Source organism: Tamandua tetradactyla, chromosome 6 (assembly GCF_023851605.1).
Source record: "Tamandua tetradactyla isolate mTamTet1 chromosome 6, mTamTet1.pri, whole genome shotgun sequence".
NCBI classification, from domain to species: domain Eukaryota; kingdom Metazoa; phylum Chordata; class Mammalia; order Pilosa; family Myrmecophagidae; genus Tamandua; species Tamandua tetradactyla.
In genome coordinates, this window is record NC_135332.1 from 86,934,029 (window position 1) to 86,950,625 (window position 16,597).

General features: G+C 41.0%; 1 protein-coding gene across 6 annotated transcripts in view; it reads left to right on the forward strand.

Moving 5' to 3' along the window:
* Window positions 1-16,597, forward strand: part of AGO2 (argonaute RISC catalytic component 2) — a 134,015-nt gene that overhangs the window by 77,516 nt on the left and 39,902 nt on the right. For all 6 annotated transcript variants that reach the window (XM_077166705.1, XM_077166704.1, XM_077166706.1 and 3 more), the window contains one exon: window positions 14,621-14,741. In XM_077166705.1, the coding sequence (XP_077022820.1) occupies window positions 14,621-14,741 (121 nt within the window). The remainder of the gene's footprint in view (window positions 1-14,620; window positions 14,742-16,597) is intronic.

Below are 16,597 nucleotides of genomic sequence, written 5' to 3' on the forward strand. Positions count from 1 at the left end.
TTTTTTATTTTTCCTTGTGGTTCATTGAGCTTCTTGGATTTTTATGTTGATGTCTTTCATCATGAAATTTGGGAAAATACTGTTTATCATTTCGTCAAATACTTTTCTGCCCTGTTTTGTCCTCTACTTTCAGGACTCCAGTTACATATATGTTAAAGCATTTGATATCGACTCTGTGGTATTGAGTTTAAGGATCTTTTAAGCCTTTTTCTCCCCTCTTCAGGTTGGAGCATCTTAATTGATCTGTCTTCAAGATCAAGATCAATAGTCTTTCTGGGCATGTTGCATTTTGAGCAAGGTCAGGGGCGTAAAACGAGAACGCTGTTCAATGAAGGTGCTTCTCCAGGGAGCCATGCCGGTGCAGTTCACGCACTTTGCTTGCTAGTGGTCATGCTTGATATAAAGAAACCCATTCTGGAGACTAGAAGAATGAGACGTCCCCACGTGACTCCTCTCAGGGCTCTCTTGGCAATTGCTAAGATCTGGGAGTTGGTCTAGTGGGAGAGGGGAGGGAGCCCCAAGTTTTAGAATTTAGGCAACTGTATTGATATCCTGTCATAAAAACTAAGCAGTCTGATTTCTGTCTGTGCTTTGCAGCAGATGATAGCACCCTTCTCCCTACAAAGGGGGCCCGCAGAGGCAATGGGAGCAGTGCGTGGTTGATAGCAAATGTGTTTTTTTGGCCGGCAAAGATTCTTGTGGTGCCAAGTTGTCCTACTGATCAACTGAGCAGGGCTCCTTTGCAGTCCGTTCGGGCAGAACTAGATCTGATGTTTAGCAGCTTCCTTTATTCAACAAATATTTACTGAGCACCTGCTGTGTGCCAAATGCTGTGCCTGGGTCTAGATGTCCCAAAATGAGTAAGTTATGACTCCTTCCCCTGAAGAAGCCCACAGCTCAGGGTATGAGTGGAGACGTCATGCCAGTAGTGGATGGTGGCATGAAGGTAGAGATGTGTTTCAAGGGCTGTGGGCTCAATTTATCTATCTGAATGTTGAGTACCCACCTGCCCCAGTACAAGTTATTGAAAAGTGTGTCTTGTTCTTTCTGTTCTGCTGCTTTTATCACAAAGTGAAAAGCCCGTGGGTCTGATTTTGGGCTCTATTGTGTTGAGGTCTGCGTGTCTATTCCTGCAGAGCACCACGCATTCTCAGCATCGTCTTATAAGCCTTTCTGTCTGTTAGAGCCAGCCCTCTACCTTGTTCCTTTTAAAGGGTTCTCTGCCTGGTCTTTATCCTTTGTATTTCCAAGTACATTTTAGAATTAGCTTGTGAAATTATATCACCTAGAAAGTAAATGTCTCTCTAAATCTTTATTGGGATTGAAGGAATGGGTTTTGGGGAAAGAATATTTCAAACCATGAAATTGAAAAATCTCTTTGTTGTTGTTCTTGGTTTTTTGTAGTTGTTGTTTTGTTTTAACATCTTATGGAGTCTCATCTCCCAAATAAAAGATTCACATTGTGGAAGTAGGGGATCCCTATCCTTCATTTCCTATGTGTTTAACTCTGAGTGAAATCCATTCCCCATTGCAATATGTGCCAAACCCTTGCACTGCTGCAGTTGAAATGGACGGATCTGGGATAGCTACTCGTCCCCAATGTTAGGGTGGAGAAGAGCAGTGGGAGTGAGACTTTCCTCCCAGAAACTGGGAGTAGACGAAAACGGAGTAGAGGATGGCCACCAGTTCTAGGAATATGGGTAGATATATGATACATTGTGTATTAATATTATGTTATTGTGTTAAGTAATTAGAATCTATGCTTCTAGACATAGCCACCCTGTCTAGCGAAGTCAGGAAGGAATTCCCCTGTGTTGTAAGAAACTTAAATTTAGACAGTCACAGGACAGTTTCCTAGGAGAAGAAAGAAGTGTAACTCCGTGTTCCCTGCTGGAAACCAAAGCTTCTTGGGGAATCTTGATATTGTAGAGAACGTGGGAGGATAGAGAAGTATACCTGTGTGTATTGTTTCCCAGCCCTTCCCTTATTCCCCAGAAAACTGCTTCCTTGTGCATTATCACTGAGATGCGTTGATTTGGTGGTTGATTTTGCCATTCTATGTTCTTCATTCCTGAGCTTCCGCCCTCCCCACCTCTTCCCCTGAGAATATGTCATGAGCAAAGATGTATCAGTATTGGGGAGAAGGTGTGTGCGTTTGTTCAAGAAATGCTTATGGAGTGTCCACTTTGTGCGGGGCTTCAGGGCTTCAGAGTTTCGAGCCTTCGGAGTTTTGGAGCAACAGAAAGGGCAAGGGCTCTGTCTTTATGAAACTTAACTTTTTTTGCGCGTGTAGTTTTGTCTGGATTTTCAGCAAGTGGAGTCTGGACACCCAGCAGTAATAGCAGTTTTTCCTTCAACACAATCCCTGTCTTTTTCTCACTCCACTGTGGGGACGATGGCACTCAGGACAGGGCTGAACAGGAGTGGTGACAATGGGCAACTTGGTTTCCTTGTGACTCTCAGAGGGAAAGCCTGTTTGCTATTCATTTTCTGAAGCCAGTCTACCAGATTAAGGAAGTTTCTTTCTATTCCTAGTTGACTAACTTTTAAAATAATCATGCGTAATTGTTGGATCTTATTAAATGCTATTTTACTACGTCTTTGAGATTATCATCATTTTTTCTTTAATTTGTTACATTCATCTTACAAAAGATAAACTTTATTGATATAAGTTACATACAACAAAATGTTTTCAGTGTATAGTCTAGGAGCTTTGAGAAATGAGTACGCTCATGTAACAGCAACCACAGTGAAGACACAGCATTCCTGTCACCCCAAAAGCTCCTTTTAGCGGCTGGAAGGATGAATCTGAGATGGTGGAATGTTATCTGAGAGAATGGAATGGTAGCCCGTGACACACCCTGGGATCTGTCCTGTAATGTTGAAGAGTGCTTTGAAAACTGCTGCTTTTTTCTTTGCTTTGTTTATATGATAAACTATATAGTAAAAAAAAGTTAAGTAAACAAAAAACAAAAAAAAGGGCAGAACCCTGTGTATAGTGTGTTGCCATTTGTATAAAAGAGAGAAGATAAAATTGATTTGTATTTTCTTGCATGTGCGTAAAACACCTGTGGAACATACAGTCTCCGTGGAATGCTACCCCTAAGGAGTAAAGTGTGTTCTTGGTGTGTGTGGGGGATCTTAGTCTTTTTTATGTATAAATCACAGATACACTTATAATGTATATAAATTATATCTGTAGTATTAAATTTTCATGGGCGGGGAGTAATTAGGAAAGAGAGCCTTAAAAGGCCCCTTAGGAGGGGTGTGCAGGCGGCTCAGTGGCAGAATGCTTGCTTCCATAGGAGAGACTGGGGTTCCATTCCCGGACCATGCACCCCCCACCCCCACCCCCAAGGGCTCCTTAGGGGAGTGACAAGGAGGAATAAGGCTGAGAAATACTGCTCTGGAAGAATACGAGGAAGTGAGTCTCCATCGCTGCCTTGAAGAGTGGAAGTAGGTTACAGCTGGGAAGGAAAGGATGAGAAATGAGTTATGTTCTATGTGGTCCCTTTCATATTTTTTTATGTTAGAACTATGGGAATATAATATCTATCAAAATTTAAATTAGAAATAAACTTAAAATAAAAAAAAGCTCCTTTGTGCCCCTTTGCCATCCATCTCCCCACCCCTGCACTTGGGCTGCCATGGAGCTACTTTCTGTTACTGTAGATGAGTTTTTAAGATTCACTTAACTGGAATCATATAGTATGCTCTCCTTTCTGTCTGGCTTCTTTCACAGAACATGTTTTTTTTTTTAATGTGGTGCTGGATTCGATTTGCAAGAATTTCATTGAGAATTTTTGCATCTATATTCATTAGAGAGATTGGTCTGTAGTTTTCTTATCTTTTCTTTTCATTTTATTTATTAAACATACCAACATACAAACACAAACATTCTTACCATATGAGCATTCCATTCTACATATATGTTCTAGTTTGCTAGCTGCTGGAATGCAATATGCCAGAAACAGAATGGCTTTTAAAAAGGGGAATTTAATAAGTTGATAGCTTACAGTTGTAAGGCCAAGAAAATGTCCCAGTTAAAACAAATCTATAGAAATGTCCAATCAAAGGTATCCAGGGAAAGATACCTTGGTTCAAGAAGGCTGATGAAGTCCAGAGTCTCTCTTTCATCTCAGAAGGCATATGGCAAACACAGTCACAGTTTCTCTCTCAAGTGGAAGGGCACAAGGCGAGCACAGCATCATCTGCTAGCTTTCTCTCCTGCCTTCCTGTTTCATGAAGCTCCCTGGAAGGCGTTTTCCTTCTGTATCTCCAAGGCGCTGGCTGATGGACTCTCTGCTTCATGGTGCTGCAGCATTCTCTGCTCTCTCTGAATCTCTCATTCTCCAAAATGTTTCCTCTTTTATAGGACTCCAGTAAACCAATCAAGACCTACCCAGATGGGTGGAGACACACCTCCAGCTAATCCGGTTTAACAACCACTCCTGATTAAATCACATCTCCAGGGAGATGATCTGATTATAGTTTCAAACATACAGTATTGAATAGGGATTATTCTATGAATTTATGAAATGGGATTTTGATTAAAACATGGCTTTTCTAGGGTACATACATCCTTTCAAACCAGCATAATATATAATCAGTAATTCACAGTATCATCACATAGTTGTATATTCATCATCATAATTATTTCTTAGAACATTTGCATCAATTCAGAAAAAGAAATAAAAAGAAAACAGAAAAAATTCATACATTCTATACCCCATACCCCCCTTTCATTGATCACTAGCATTTCAATCTACTAAATTGATTTTAACATTTGTTCCCCATTATTTACTTACTTATTTATTATTTTGAAAAAATTTAAAAAATAATATACAAAAACATTCTTAACATATGATCATTCTGTTCTACATATATAATCAGTAATTCACAATATCACATAGTCGCGTATTCATCATGATGTTCATTTCTTAGAACATTTGCATCAATTCAGAAAAAAAATAGAAAGACAACAGAAAAAATTCATACGTACCATGCCCCTTACCCCTACCTTTCATTGATCACTAGCATTTCAATCTACTAAATTTATTTTAACATTTGTTCCCCCTATTATTTATTTTTATGCCGTATGTTTTACTGGTCTCTTGATAAGGTAGATGAAAGAAGCATCAGGCACAAGGTTTTCACAATCACACAGTTACATTGTGAAAGCTATATCATTATACAGTCATCATCAAGAAACATGGCTACTGGAACACAGCTCTACATTTTCAGGCAGTTCCCTCCAGCCTCTCCATTACCTCTTGACTAACAAGGTGATATCTACTTAAATGCTTAAGAATAACCTCCAGGATAACCTCTCGACTCTGTTTGGAATCTCTTAGCCATTGACACTTTATTTTGACTCATTTTGCTCTTCCCCCTTTTGGTCGGGGTTTTCTCAATCCCTTGACGCTGAGTCCCAGCTCATTCTAGGATTTCTGTCCCATGTTGCCAGGAAGGTTCACACCCCTGGGAGTCATGTCCCACATAGAGAAGAGGAGGGCAGTGAGTTTGCTTGTCGTGTTGTCTGAGAGAGAGGCCACATCAGAGCAACAAAAGAGTTTCTCTTGGGGGTGACTCTTAGGCCTAATTTTAAGTAAGCATAGCCTATCCTTTGTGGGATTAAGTTTCATATGAACAGACCCCAAGACTGGGGTCTCAGCCTATTGCTTTGGTTGATGGAACATGTTTTTAAGAGGGAGTAAAATGTATTCCAGTGTCTGGATGTACCAAAATTTGTTTTTCCATTCACCAGTTAATGTACATGTGAGTTGTTTCCAGCTTCAGGCTATTGTACATCTGTATATAAGTCTGGTGTGGATAAATGTTTCCATTCCCCTTCTGTAATTATCTAGGTGTATTACTGCATGGTATGGAAAATATATGTTGACCTTCATAGGAAACTGTCAAACTTTTTTCCAAAGTTGTTGTACCATTTTACACTCCCAGTCTGCACACCTATTACCCATATCCCACCAGCCCTTGATAGGGTCAGTCTTAAATTTTAGCCCTTCTAGTGGGTGTGGGGTGGTATCTCTTTGGTTTTCCCTAAAGACTGGTGATGAGCATTTTTTCATGTGCTTATTGGGCAATTGTGTATGTTTGTGTTCATATACCTTATATTTTCACACTTAGATTGTTTGTCTTATTATTGAATTGAGAATTTTTAATGTATTGTGCATATAAATCTTTTGTTAGATATGTGTGTGTGTTTGTTTCTCCCAGTTTGTGGCTTGCCTTTTATTTTCATACTGGTGGTTTTTTTTTTAAGCTTATTTTATTAGTAATTATTTCCATTATGTCTAAAGTACATTGTTTAAGAAAAAAAAGCACATTATGGCATACATTGTTATACAGTACATGAGTTTGTTATTCACAGTTATATTTCAATTTCTAAAATCTTAATATGTAGGTTGACAATATGACACAATGTTGCTATTTCAGTATGGCTGCTTACTTTCTTAAACTGACCAGTTATTTAAAATGGTGTTAAATTATAGTGCAATAAAGAAGATACTATAGTATATGTATGTATTTTTACTTGTTCCTTTTTTTAATTAATTTAAAAAATAAAACAACAAACAAAAACATTCTTTAGATATGATCATTCCATTCTATATATATATATATATATATAATCACTAATTCACAATATTATCACATAGTTGCATATTCATCATCATGTTCATTTCTTAGAACATTTGCATTAAATCAGAAAAAGAAATAAAAAGACAACAGAAAAAAATTCATATGTACCATACCCCTTACCCTTCCCTTTCATTGATCACTAACATTTCAATCTGCTAAATTTATTTTAACATTTGTTCCCCTTATTATTTATTTTTATTCCATATGATTTACTTATCTGTTGATAAGGTAGATAAAAGGAGCATCAGACATAAGGTTTTCACATTCACAGGGTCTCATTGTGAAAGCTATATCATTGTTCAATCATCATCAAGAAACATGACTACTGGAACACAGCTCTACATTTTCAGGCAGTTCCCTCCAGCCTCTCCATTATATCTTGAATAACAAGGTGATATCTATATAATGCATAAAAATAACCTCCAGAATAACCTCTGGACTCTGTTTAGAATCTCTCAGCCATTGACACTTTGTCTCATTTCACTCTTTCCCCTTTTGGTCGAGAAGATTTTCTCAATCTCTTGAGCTGAGTCTCAGCTCATTCTAGAATTTCAGTCCCACGTTGCCAGGAAAGTCCACACCCCTGGGAGTCATGTCCCACATAGAGAAGGGGAGGGCAGTGAGTTTGCTTGTTGTGTTGGCCACATCTAAGCAACAGAAACCACATCTGAGCAACAGAAGAGGTTCTTTCAGGGGTGACTCTTAGGCCTAATTTTAAGTAGGCTTAGCCTATCCTTTGTGGGGTTAAGTTTCATATGAACAAACCACAAGACTGGGGGCTCAGCCTATTGCTTTGGTTGTCCCCACTGCTTGTGAGAATATCAAGAATTCTCCCCTTGGAGAAGTTGAATTTCCCCCCTTTCTCACCATTCCCCCAAGTGGACTTTGCAAATACTTTTTTACTCACTGTTTAAATCACTCTGGGATTTATTGGGGCATCACTCTGGACAAACCTACAAACGGAGGAAATTGTCACTGAAAATTTCCCAACTCTTATGAAAGACTTAAAATTACAGATCCAAGAAGTGCAGTGGACTCCAAAGAGAATAGATCCAAATAAACAAACTCCAAGACATTTACTAATCAGAATGTCAGAGGTCAAAGAGAAAGAGAGAATCTTGAAAGCAGCAAGAGAAAAGCAAACCATCACGTACAAGGGAAGCCCAAATAAGACTATGTGCAGATCTCTCAGCAGAAACAATGGAGGCAAGAGGACAGTGGGGTGATATATTTAAATTATTAAAAGAGAAAAACTGCCAACCAAGAATTCTATATCCAGCAAAATTGACCTTCAGAAATGAGGGAGACATTCAGATATTTTCAGACAAAAAATCACTGAGAGAATTTGTGACCAAGAGACCAGCTCTGCAAGAAATACTAAAGGGAGCACTAGAGACAGATACGAAAAGACAGAAGAGAGAGGAGTGGAGAAGAGTGTAGAAAGGAAGACTATTAGTAAAAGTAAAAAGAAGGAAAATTAGATATGACATATAAAACCCAGAAGGCAAAATAATAGAAGAAAGTACTACCCGTGCAGTAATAACACTAATTGTTAATGGATTAAACTCCCCAATCAAAAGAAATAGACTGGCAGAATGGATTAAAAAAACAAGGCCCATCTATATGCTGTCTCTACTCAAAGGACATGAGAGCAAGGACACAAACAGACATTTGCACACCAATGTTTATAGCAGTATTATTTACAATTACCAAGAGATGGAAACAGCCAAAATGTCCATCAACAGACGAGTGGCTAAACAAACTGTAGTATATATACATACGATGGAATATTATGCAGCTGTAAGGCAGAATAAAGTTATGAAGTATGTAACATGGATGGACCTTAAGGACATTATGCTGAGTACGATTAGCCAAAAACAAAAGGACAAATACTGTATGGTCTCACTGATATGAACTGACATTAGTGAATAAACTTGGAACATTTCATTAGTAACAGAGACCATCAGACATAGAAATAGGGTAAGATATTGGGTAATTGGAGCTGAAGGAATACAGATTGTGCAACAGGACTGAATATAAAAACTCAGAAATGGACAGCACAACACTACCTAACTGTAATACAATTATGTTAAAACACTGAATGAAGCTGAATATGAGAATGATAGAGGGAGGAGGGCTGGGGGCATAAATGAAATCACAAAGATAGATAGACAATAAAGACTGAGATGGTAAAAAAAATATATATATATATATATTAATTACCATCTATTTTCAACAACCAGCAGTAATGACATTCCTTTGTTCTTCCTCATGCAAAAACATTTTTAAATTTGTACATTTAGTCACTATCATTATACACTCTAGGCATTCCTAGATTATACCATCTCAGTCTTTACCATCTTTTCTTTCTGATTTCATTTGTGCCCCCAGCCCTCCTCCCTCTATCATTCTCACATTCAGCTTCATTGAGTGTTCTAGCATAATTGTATTACAGTTAGGTAGTATTATGCTATCCATTTCTGAGTTTTTACAGTCAGTCCTGTTGCACAATATATATGTATCCCTTCAATTCCAATTACCCAATATCTTACCCTATTTCTATCTCCTGATGGTCTCTTTTACCAATGAAATTCTCCAAATTTATTCGCTAATGTGAGACCATACAGTATATGTCCTTTTGTTTCTACATAATCTCACTCAGCATAATGTCCTTAAGGTCCATTCATGTTGTTACCTACTTCGTAACTTTGTTCTGTCTTACAGCTGCATAATAGTCCATCGTATGTATATGCCACAGTTTGTTTATCCACTCATCTCTTGATGGACATTTTGGCTGTTTCCATCTCTTTGCAATTGTAAATAATGCTGCTATAAACATTGGTGTGCAAATGTCCGTTTGTGTCCTTGCACTCACATCCTCTGAGTAGATACCTAGCAATGGTATTGCCTGGACATATGACAATTCTATACTTAGCTTCCTGAGGAACTGTCAAACTGCCTTCCACAGTGGTTGTATCATTTGACATTCCCACCAACAATGGATAAGTGTGTCTCTTTCTCCACATCCTCTCCAGCACTTGTTGTTTTCTGTTTTATTGATAATGGCCATTCTGGTGGGTGTGAGATGATATCTCATTGTGGTTTTGATTTGCATTACTCTAATGGCCAGGAAAGTTGAGCATTTCTTCACGTGCCTTTTGGCCATTTATATTTCCTCTTCTGAGAAGTGTCTGTTCAAGTCTTTGCCCATTTTGTAATTGGGTTGGCTGTCTTTTTGTTGTTGAGTTGAACAATCTCTATACATTCTGGATGCTAGACCTTTATCTGGCATATTATTTCCAAATACTGTCTCCCATTGTGTAGGCTGTCTTTTTACTTTCTTGACAAAGTTTTTTGATACATAGAAGTATTTAATTCTGAGGCATTCCCATTTATGTATTTCTTTCTTCAATACTCATGGTTTAGGTGTAAGGTCTAGGAAACCACCTCCTGTTATAAGATGTGTAAGATATTTATTTCCCTACATTTTCTTCTAACAGTTTTATGGTCTTAGATCTAATGTTTAGGTCTTTGATCCATTTGAGTTAATTTTTGTGTAGGGTGTGAAATACGGTTCCTCTTTCATTCTTTTGCATATGGATATCCAGTTCTCTAGGCACCATTTATTGAAGAGACTGTTCTGTCCCAGATGAGTTGGCTTGACTGCCTTTTCAAAGATCAACTGTCCATAGATGAGAGGGTCTATGTCTGAGCACTCTATTCGATTCCATTGGTCAGTATATTTATCTTTATGCCAGTACCGTGCTCTTTTGACCACTGTGGCTTCATAATATGCCTTAAAGTCAGGTAAATGTGAGACCTCCGACTTCATTTTTCGTTCTCAGGATACTTTTAGCTATTCAGGGCACCCTGCCCTTCCAGATAAATTTGGTTATTGGTTTTTCTATTTCTGAAAAGTAACTTTTTGGGATTTTAATTGGTGTTGCATTGAATCTGTAAATCAATTTAGGTAGAATTGACATCTAAACTATATTTACTCTTCCAGTCCATGAACACAGTATGCCCTTCCATTTATTTGTGCCTTCTGTGATTTCATTTAACAATTTCGTGTAGTTTTCTTTGTATAGGTCTTTTGTCTCTTTAGTTAAATTTATTCCTAAATATTTTATTCTTTTGGTTGCAATTGTAAATGGAATTTTTTTCTTGATTTTCCCCTCAGATTGTTCATTACTAGTGTATAGAAACACTACAGATTTTTGAGTGTTGATCTTTTAATCTGCCACTTTGCTGTACTCATTTATTAGCTCTAGTATTTTTGCTGTGGATTTTTCAGGGTTTTTGACATATAGGATCATATCATCTGCAAACAGTGAGAGTTTTACTTTTTCCTTTCCAATTTTGATGTCTTGTATTTCTTTTTGTATAACGGTGGCTTTTTAAGAGTAAAAGTTTTTTATTTTGGTGAGATACAATTTATTTTTCCTCTTTTGTGACTGAAACTTTTTGTGTCCTAAGAAGTCTATCAGTCTCAAGGTTCATAAAGATTTTCACTTACATATTCTTGTAAAATTTTTAGTTTTAGCTTTTACTTTAAGTCTGTGATCTGTTTCATGTTGTTAATTTTCTAATGTTAAACCAACCTTTCATTCCTGGTATATACCCAACTTTGACTTGATGTATTTTTTAAATTAACATATTGCTCAATTTGGTTAGTTATTTTATGTCTACATCAATGTTTATAAGTGAGATTGAACCATCATTTTTACTTTTTTTTTTTTTTTTGGTGCATGGTCTGGGAATCAAACCGGGTCTCCTGCATGGAAGGTGGGCATTCTCACCACTTGAGCTACCCGTGTACCCCATCATTTTCCTTAGTACTCATTGACTGTGCCAGCTTTTTTTTTCTTTGAATATTTTTATTGCTAAATCTTCACACACAAACATTCCATACATAGTGTCTCACCGTATCATCACATAGCTGTGTATTCCTCACCATGATCTTTTTTTTTTAACATTTACATCACTCCAGAAAAGAAAAAAGAAAAAAAACTCCTACATACGGTGACCCTTACCCCTCCCTTTCATTGATCACTAGTATTTCCATCTATCCAATTTATTTTAACCTTTATCCCATCTGTTATTTATTTTTATCCATATTTTTTACTCATCTGTCTGTGCCCTAGATAAAAGGAGCATCAGACACAAGACACTATCACACAGTCACATTGCACAAGCTATATCATTATACAGTTGTCCTCAAGAATCAAGGCTACTAAAACACAGCTCTACAATTTCAAGTACTTTCCTCCAGCCACTCCAATACACCATAAAATAAAAAGGGCTATCTATATAATGTGTAATAATAAACTCCAGGATAACCTCTCGACTCTGAAATCTCTCAGCCACTGAAACTTTATTTTGTCTCATTTTTCTCTTCCCCCTTTTGTCAAGAAGGTTTTCTCAGTCTCTTGGTGCTGGGTCCTGGCTCATCCTGGGAGTTTTGTCTCACATTGCCAGGGAGATTTACACCCCTGGGAGATTTACCCACATGGAGAACTAGTTCACCTGCTGCATTGGCTTAGAGAGAGAGGCCACGTGAGCAACAAAACAGGTTCTCTGAGGGTGACTCTTAGACGTAATAAGTAGGCTTAGCCTATTCTTTGCAGGAATAAGTTTCATAGGGATGAACCCCAGGATCGAGGGTTCAGCCTACTGATTTGGTCTCCACTGCTTGTGAGGATATCAGAAATTCCCCAAATGGAGAAGTTGAATATTTCCTCCTTTCTCCCTAGTGCCCCAGAGGTACCTTTCAAATGCTTCTTTATTCACTGTCCAAATTACTCTGGGATATATTGGGATATCATACTAACCTGGGCAAACCAACAAAGTTTCATGCCCTATTCAAGATTCCATGTACTTATGGTATTCAGCTAAACTGACCATAGAAGTTAAATTAGGAAATGCCGTGTCAGTTTTTGATATAAAGGTTTTGCTAGCCTCATAAGATGAGTTTGAGCATGTACTCTCTTGCTCCGTCCAGGATACATCTGAGTTTGGTTGAAGTGATTTGCTCTTAGAATGTGATGCAGCTTCCAGTGGAGACACCTTGGCCTTGGGTTGACTGTGACATCCTAAACGGGAAGATGGGGAGTGGGGGTCCTTGAAGGTTGGGCGTCAGTGGTCTGAAGGCAGCACACAGGACAGAGCAGCCCTTTCTTGGGGGCTGCAGGGCACATCTGGCTTTGGGTGGCTGAGTCCACTGGGGAAATACAGGGTTGCCATGAGCGTTGGTTGTGGGGCGTGCACCTTGGTGCTGGTTGGAATGGCAGAGGTGGAAATTGATGCTGCACTGACCCTACTCGCAATGTTACCTTGTCTGGGTGCTCTCCCCGTTGGTGTCAGAGGCCTGGGGCATTCTTGGTGGAGCCATCCAAGAGGTTGCTGAGAGTCTCCATCTGCCCCAGATGTTTTCCAAAGCAGTACATGTTTGAGCAGAATTAGCTGGATCTCTGGAGTCTCACCTTCTGTGCCTAGCACAGTTGAAGGTCAGCTAAGCAAAACTGATCTGAATAAGGAAATTCTTCTTAGATAAGCTTTCCTTATATTCTGGGAAAGGAATGAGATGGATTGCCAGATTCTTGCTTCCTGAAAGACCAAGGTGCTGCCCATGAGAAGTCTGGTTAAAGACCATTAGAGCAGAGCTGAGCTCCAATCACACCACCTCATGGAGTCTTTCAGGTTTCCTGACCCCCTAGCCAGGAAACTCTCTCCTTTGCTGTCAAAATCTGTCTTGCCTTCTTTGGCACAGAACCATGACTCACCATTTCCTGATAAAAGATTGAGATTTTGAGTATCTTGTGGCTGGCTTGCTGTGAGTCCTTTGCAAGCTTCTCATACATGGACCTTGAGGGGTCGGCAAGGGCCAAGGCTTTTTATACCTTACTCTTTAGGCACAGTGTGCAAGAATCCCATGTTGGTGAGTTGACTTGAAATGCTGAGAAAAAGATGTGCCAAGTGGTATGTCCTTTAACCAGAGACTAGGAGAAAGGGCTGGGTGGGTGTTCCACCAAGCCTTGGAGCCAGCTGGCTGGTGAGGCTGTCTCTGGCAGTTTGTGTGTCCTCTCTGAGTGATGGAGCTGGCCGGTGCAGCAGACACAGGTCCCACCTGTGCTTGTGGAGAGCCACAGCAGAACAGTTTCCTTGTACCAGTCGGGTTTCTCCTGCTGTAATGCCTGAGTAACAGATAACACCCAAGCTCTCCCTGGCTTACAGCGCGCAGATGTGCATTTCACTCTTGTTGTTCTGCAAGTATGCCGTGGCTGGACTCGGGGCCAGGACTGGAAGGACAGCAATACCCGGGGTGTGAAGGGGCTTTCCTTTAGACAGGCTGCACAAGCTGCAGCACGGTCTGGGCTAGAGCCAGATCAGGATTTGAGTCCTTGCCTGGCCCTTTCTGGTGGTGGGCCTCGCCACGCCCCCTCAGACAGTGGGGAGATGGCAGTAGAGGCTGCCTCGCAGGGTCCTCATGAGGATAATATGAGGGGTGTCTCCGCATCCTGTTGGGGTACGGTCAGGGTCAGAGGCCAAGCTGGCTCGCACAGCCCACTAGAGCCTGTTCTCTGGTCTTCCTGTCCTCACACTCCAAAGGCCAAGGCAGTGCCCAGCGTCCACTGGGTTGGAATGGAGGGTGGTTCTGTGGTGCCTAGAACCCACCCACTCTGGCCCTCTTCAGTGTTCCCTCATCTTCTGGAGGTGTTGTCCACTGTACCTTAGCGTTGTGGTGGAGTAAGTTTCCCACTGTTTGGGTGACTAGGGTGAACAAAGATAAACCCACTTAGGGTTCTTGTTTGTGTCTTTTGAGAAGGAAGCTGAAAATCACTTTATCAGAAGCAGCCAGTGGTCTTATGAAATTGCTTAGAAACCTGTGTCAGCAAAAATGTCGTCTTTGCATGCTATTTCCCTCGTTTTATTGACGTTTTGCTTGAATTCTTTGTTTCAGGGAAATAGTGGAACATATGGTCCAGCACTTTAAAACACAGATCTTTGGGGATCGGAAACCAGTGTTTGATGGAAGGAAGAATCTTTATACAGCTATGCCCCTTCCAATTGGGCGGGATAAGGTAAGTTTACAAAGGTGTGTTTGCGTCAGATAACACACAATGAAATAAAATTCAGATGCATTGTGAAGTTGGGTTCCTCTCCTCACAGGCCACGTCCTTTCACCCAGAAAGCGGCCTTGAGCTTTGTGCTGAGATCCATAGAAACAATTTTCCTGCGTGTTGAGGTTTCCAAAAATAGGGGTTAACTTGTGCTGTCCATAGCCAGGGGAAATCACCAAACTTACGTTTAAAACCCACACCCAGTGCAAGCCACAGCCCACCAGCTGGGAACCTTGACTTAGCAGTCGAGCCCGGAAGACCTTGGAATAGTGTTGGGGTGGATGTGGGTGTGCGTGTGATGGATGGTGGTAAAACAAGGTAGCCAGTGGCTCACCTGAAATGATGATGATGGTGATCAGTCATCCCAGAGCAGTGATGGTGTTAAAATGTCACCTTTTCTTCTTTTTCCTCGGCCTTATCGTGGCTTTATTTAAAAGTAATAAAATTTTCCTGCCTGGAGGTTGTAGTGCTCGGCACCATCCTTCAACCAGTGCCCTGCTCCAGGCTGACAGCGGGTGGGGTTTGTGAGCAGAGGTGCGGGGAGCCACACTCAGAGGTGGTCCTGGAGCAGCCGGGAGCCTGTGCCCTCTGATACCTGCGCCACAAACTTCTTGAACCCCTCCGTCCCTAAGCGGGAGTCGGCGCGGTGTGTGGGGCTCTCACACTGCTGACCATGGAGCGTCTTGTGGGGGTAGGGAAGGAGGCCTGCATGGTCTCCACAGGCATGAGGATTTGAGAGTGTGCGTCTTAGTGATAATCTGGAAATGACTAGGCTTCTGCAGGCCTCTTGCCCAGAGCCTCCGGCGGCCGTTGGCATCTGTCTTCACGATGAAGTCGGTGCCCGGCGGCCCTGCCTGTATCAGCCCTGAGAAGGATAGATGGCCCTGATGGTGTTGAGGTGGGCTCGTGCCCTGCAGGCGAGCCTGGAGGGGATTTGGGCCACAGCAGGGCGGGCTGAGTGCTGTTGGTGCCTGGGGCACAGCCACCCCTGGCCACATTGTGTTTGATCAGTACAAATTGCTTTTTGAATTTTGTGTTTAATTTGTGCATTTGTTTTTGTTTAAAGTTGTATCAGAAAGAAAAGCCTTAGTTTTGCTGGTCTGTATCCATAATCAGCCACTAGTAGGGGTGTGAAGGGGCTTTCCTTTAGACAGGCTGCACAAGCTGCAGCACGGTCTGGGCTAGAGCCAGATCAGGATTTTTTTTTTTATTAATTAACGGAAAAAAGAAAAAAAGAAATTAACCCAACATTTAGAAATCATACCATTCTACATATGCAATCAGTAATTCTTAACATCATCACATAGATGCATGATCATCGGAGATCAGGATTTGAGTCTTTGCCTGGCCCTTTCTGGTGGTGGGCCTTGCCACTCCCCCTCGGACAGTGGGGAGATGGCAGTAGAGGCTGCCTCGCAGGGTCTTCATGAGGATAATATGAGGGGTGCCTCCACATCCTGTTGGGGTATGGGCTCTGATTCACACCCAGCGGTATTCCCTGGGTCCGCATCTTAACCTCTGCTCAGCCCACTGCAGCCCGCCACACGCTGTGACCTCCCAGCAGGCACCCCGCACCCCTTATGCCTGATCCCAGCCAAGCTCGCCATTATGTCAGTCCTGGGTGCCAGGAGGGCCTCCCGGAAGCCATAGTGTTAGGTTAGCAGGGCGTAACTGGATTCCAGACCACGCCCCTCTGGCTGAGCTCCCAGGTTCTGGCCGCTCTCTGGTGTCCTGAATTTGATATCCAAGAGGATGAGATTTGCCCCCTTTCCATTTCCATGTATTCACATCATGCAGAAAAGTGTCATCTTTTGGAT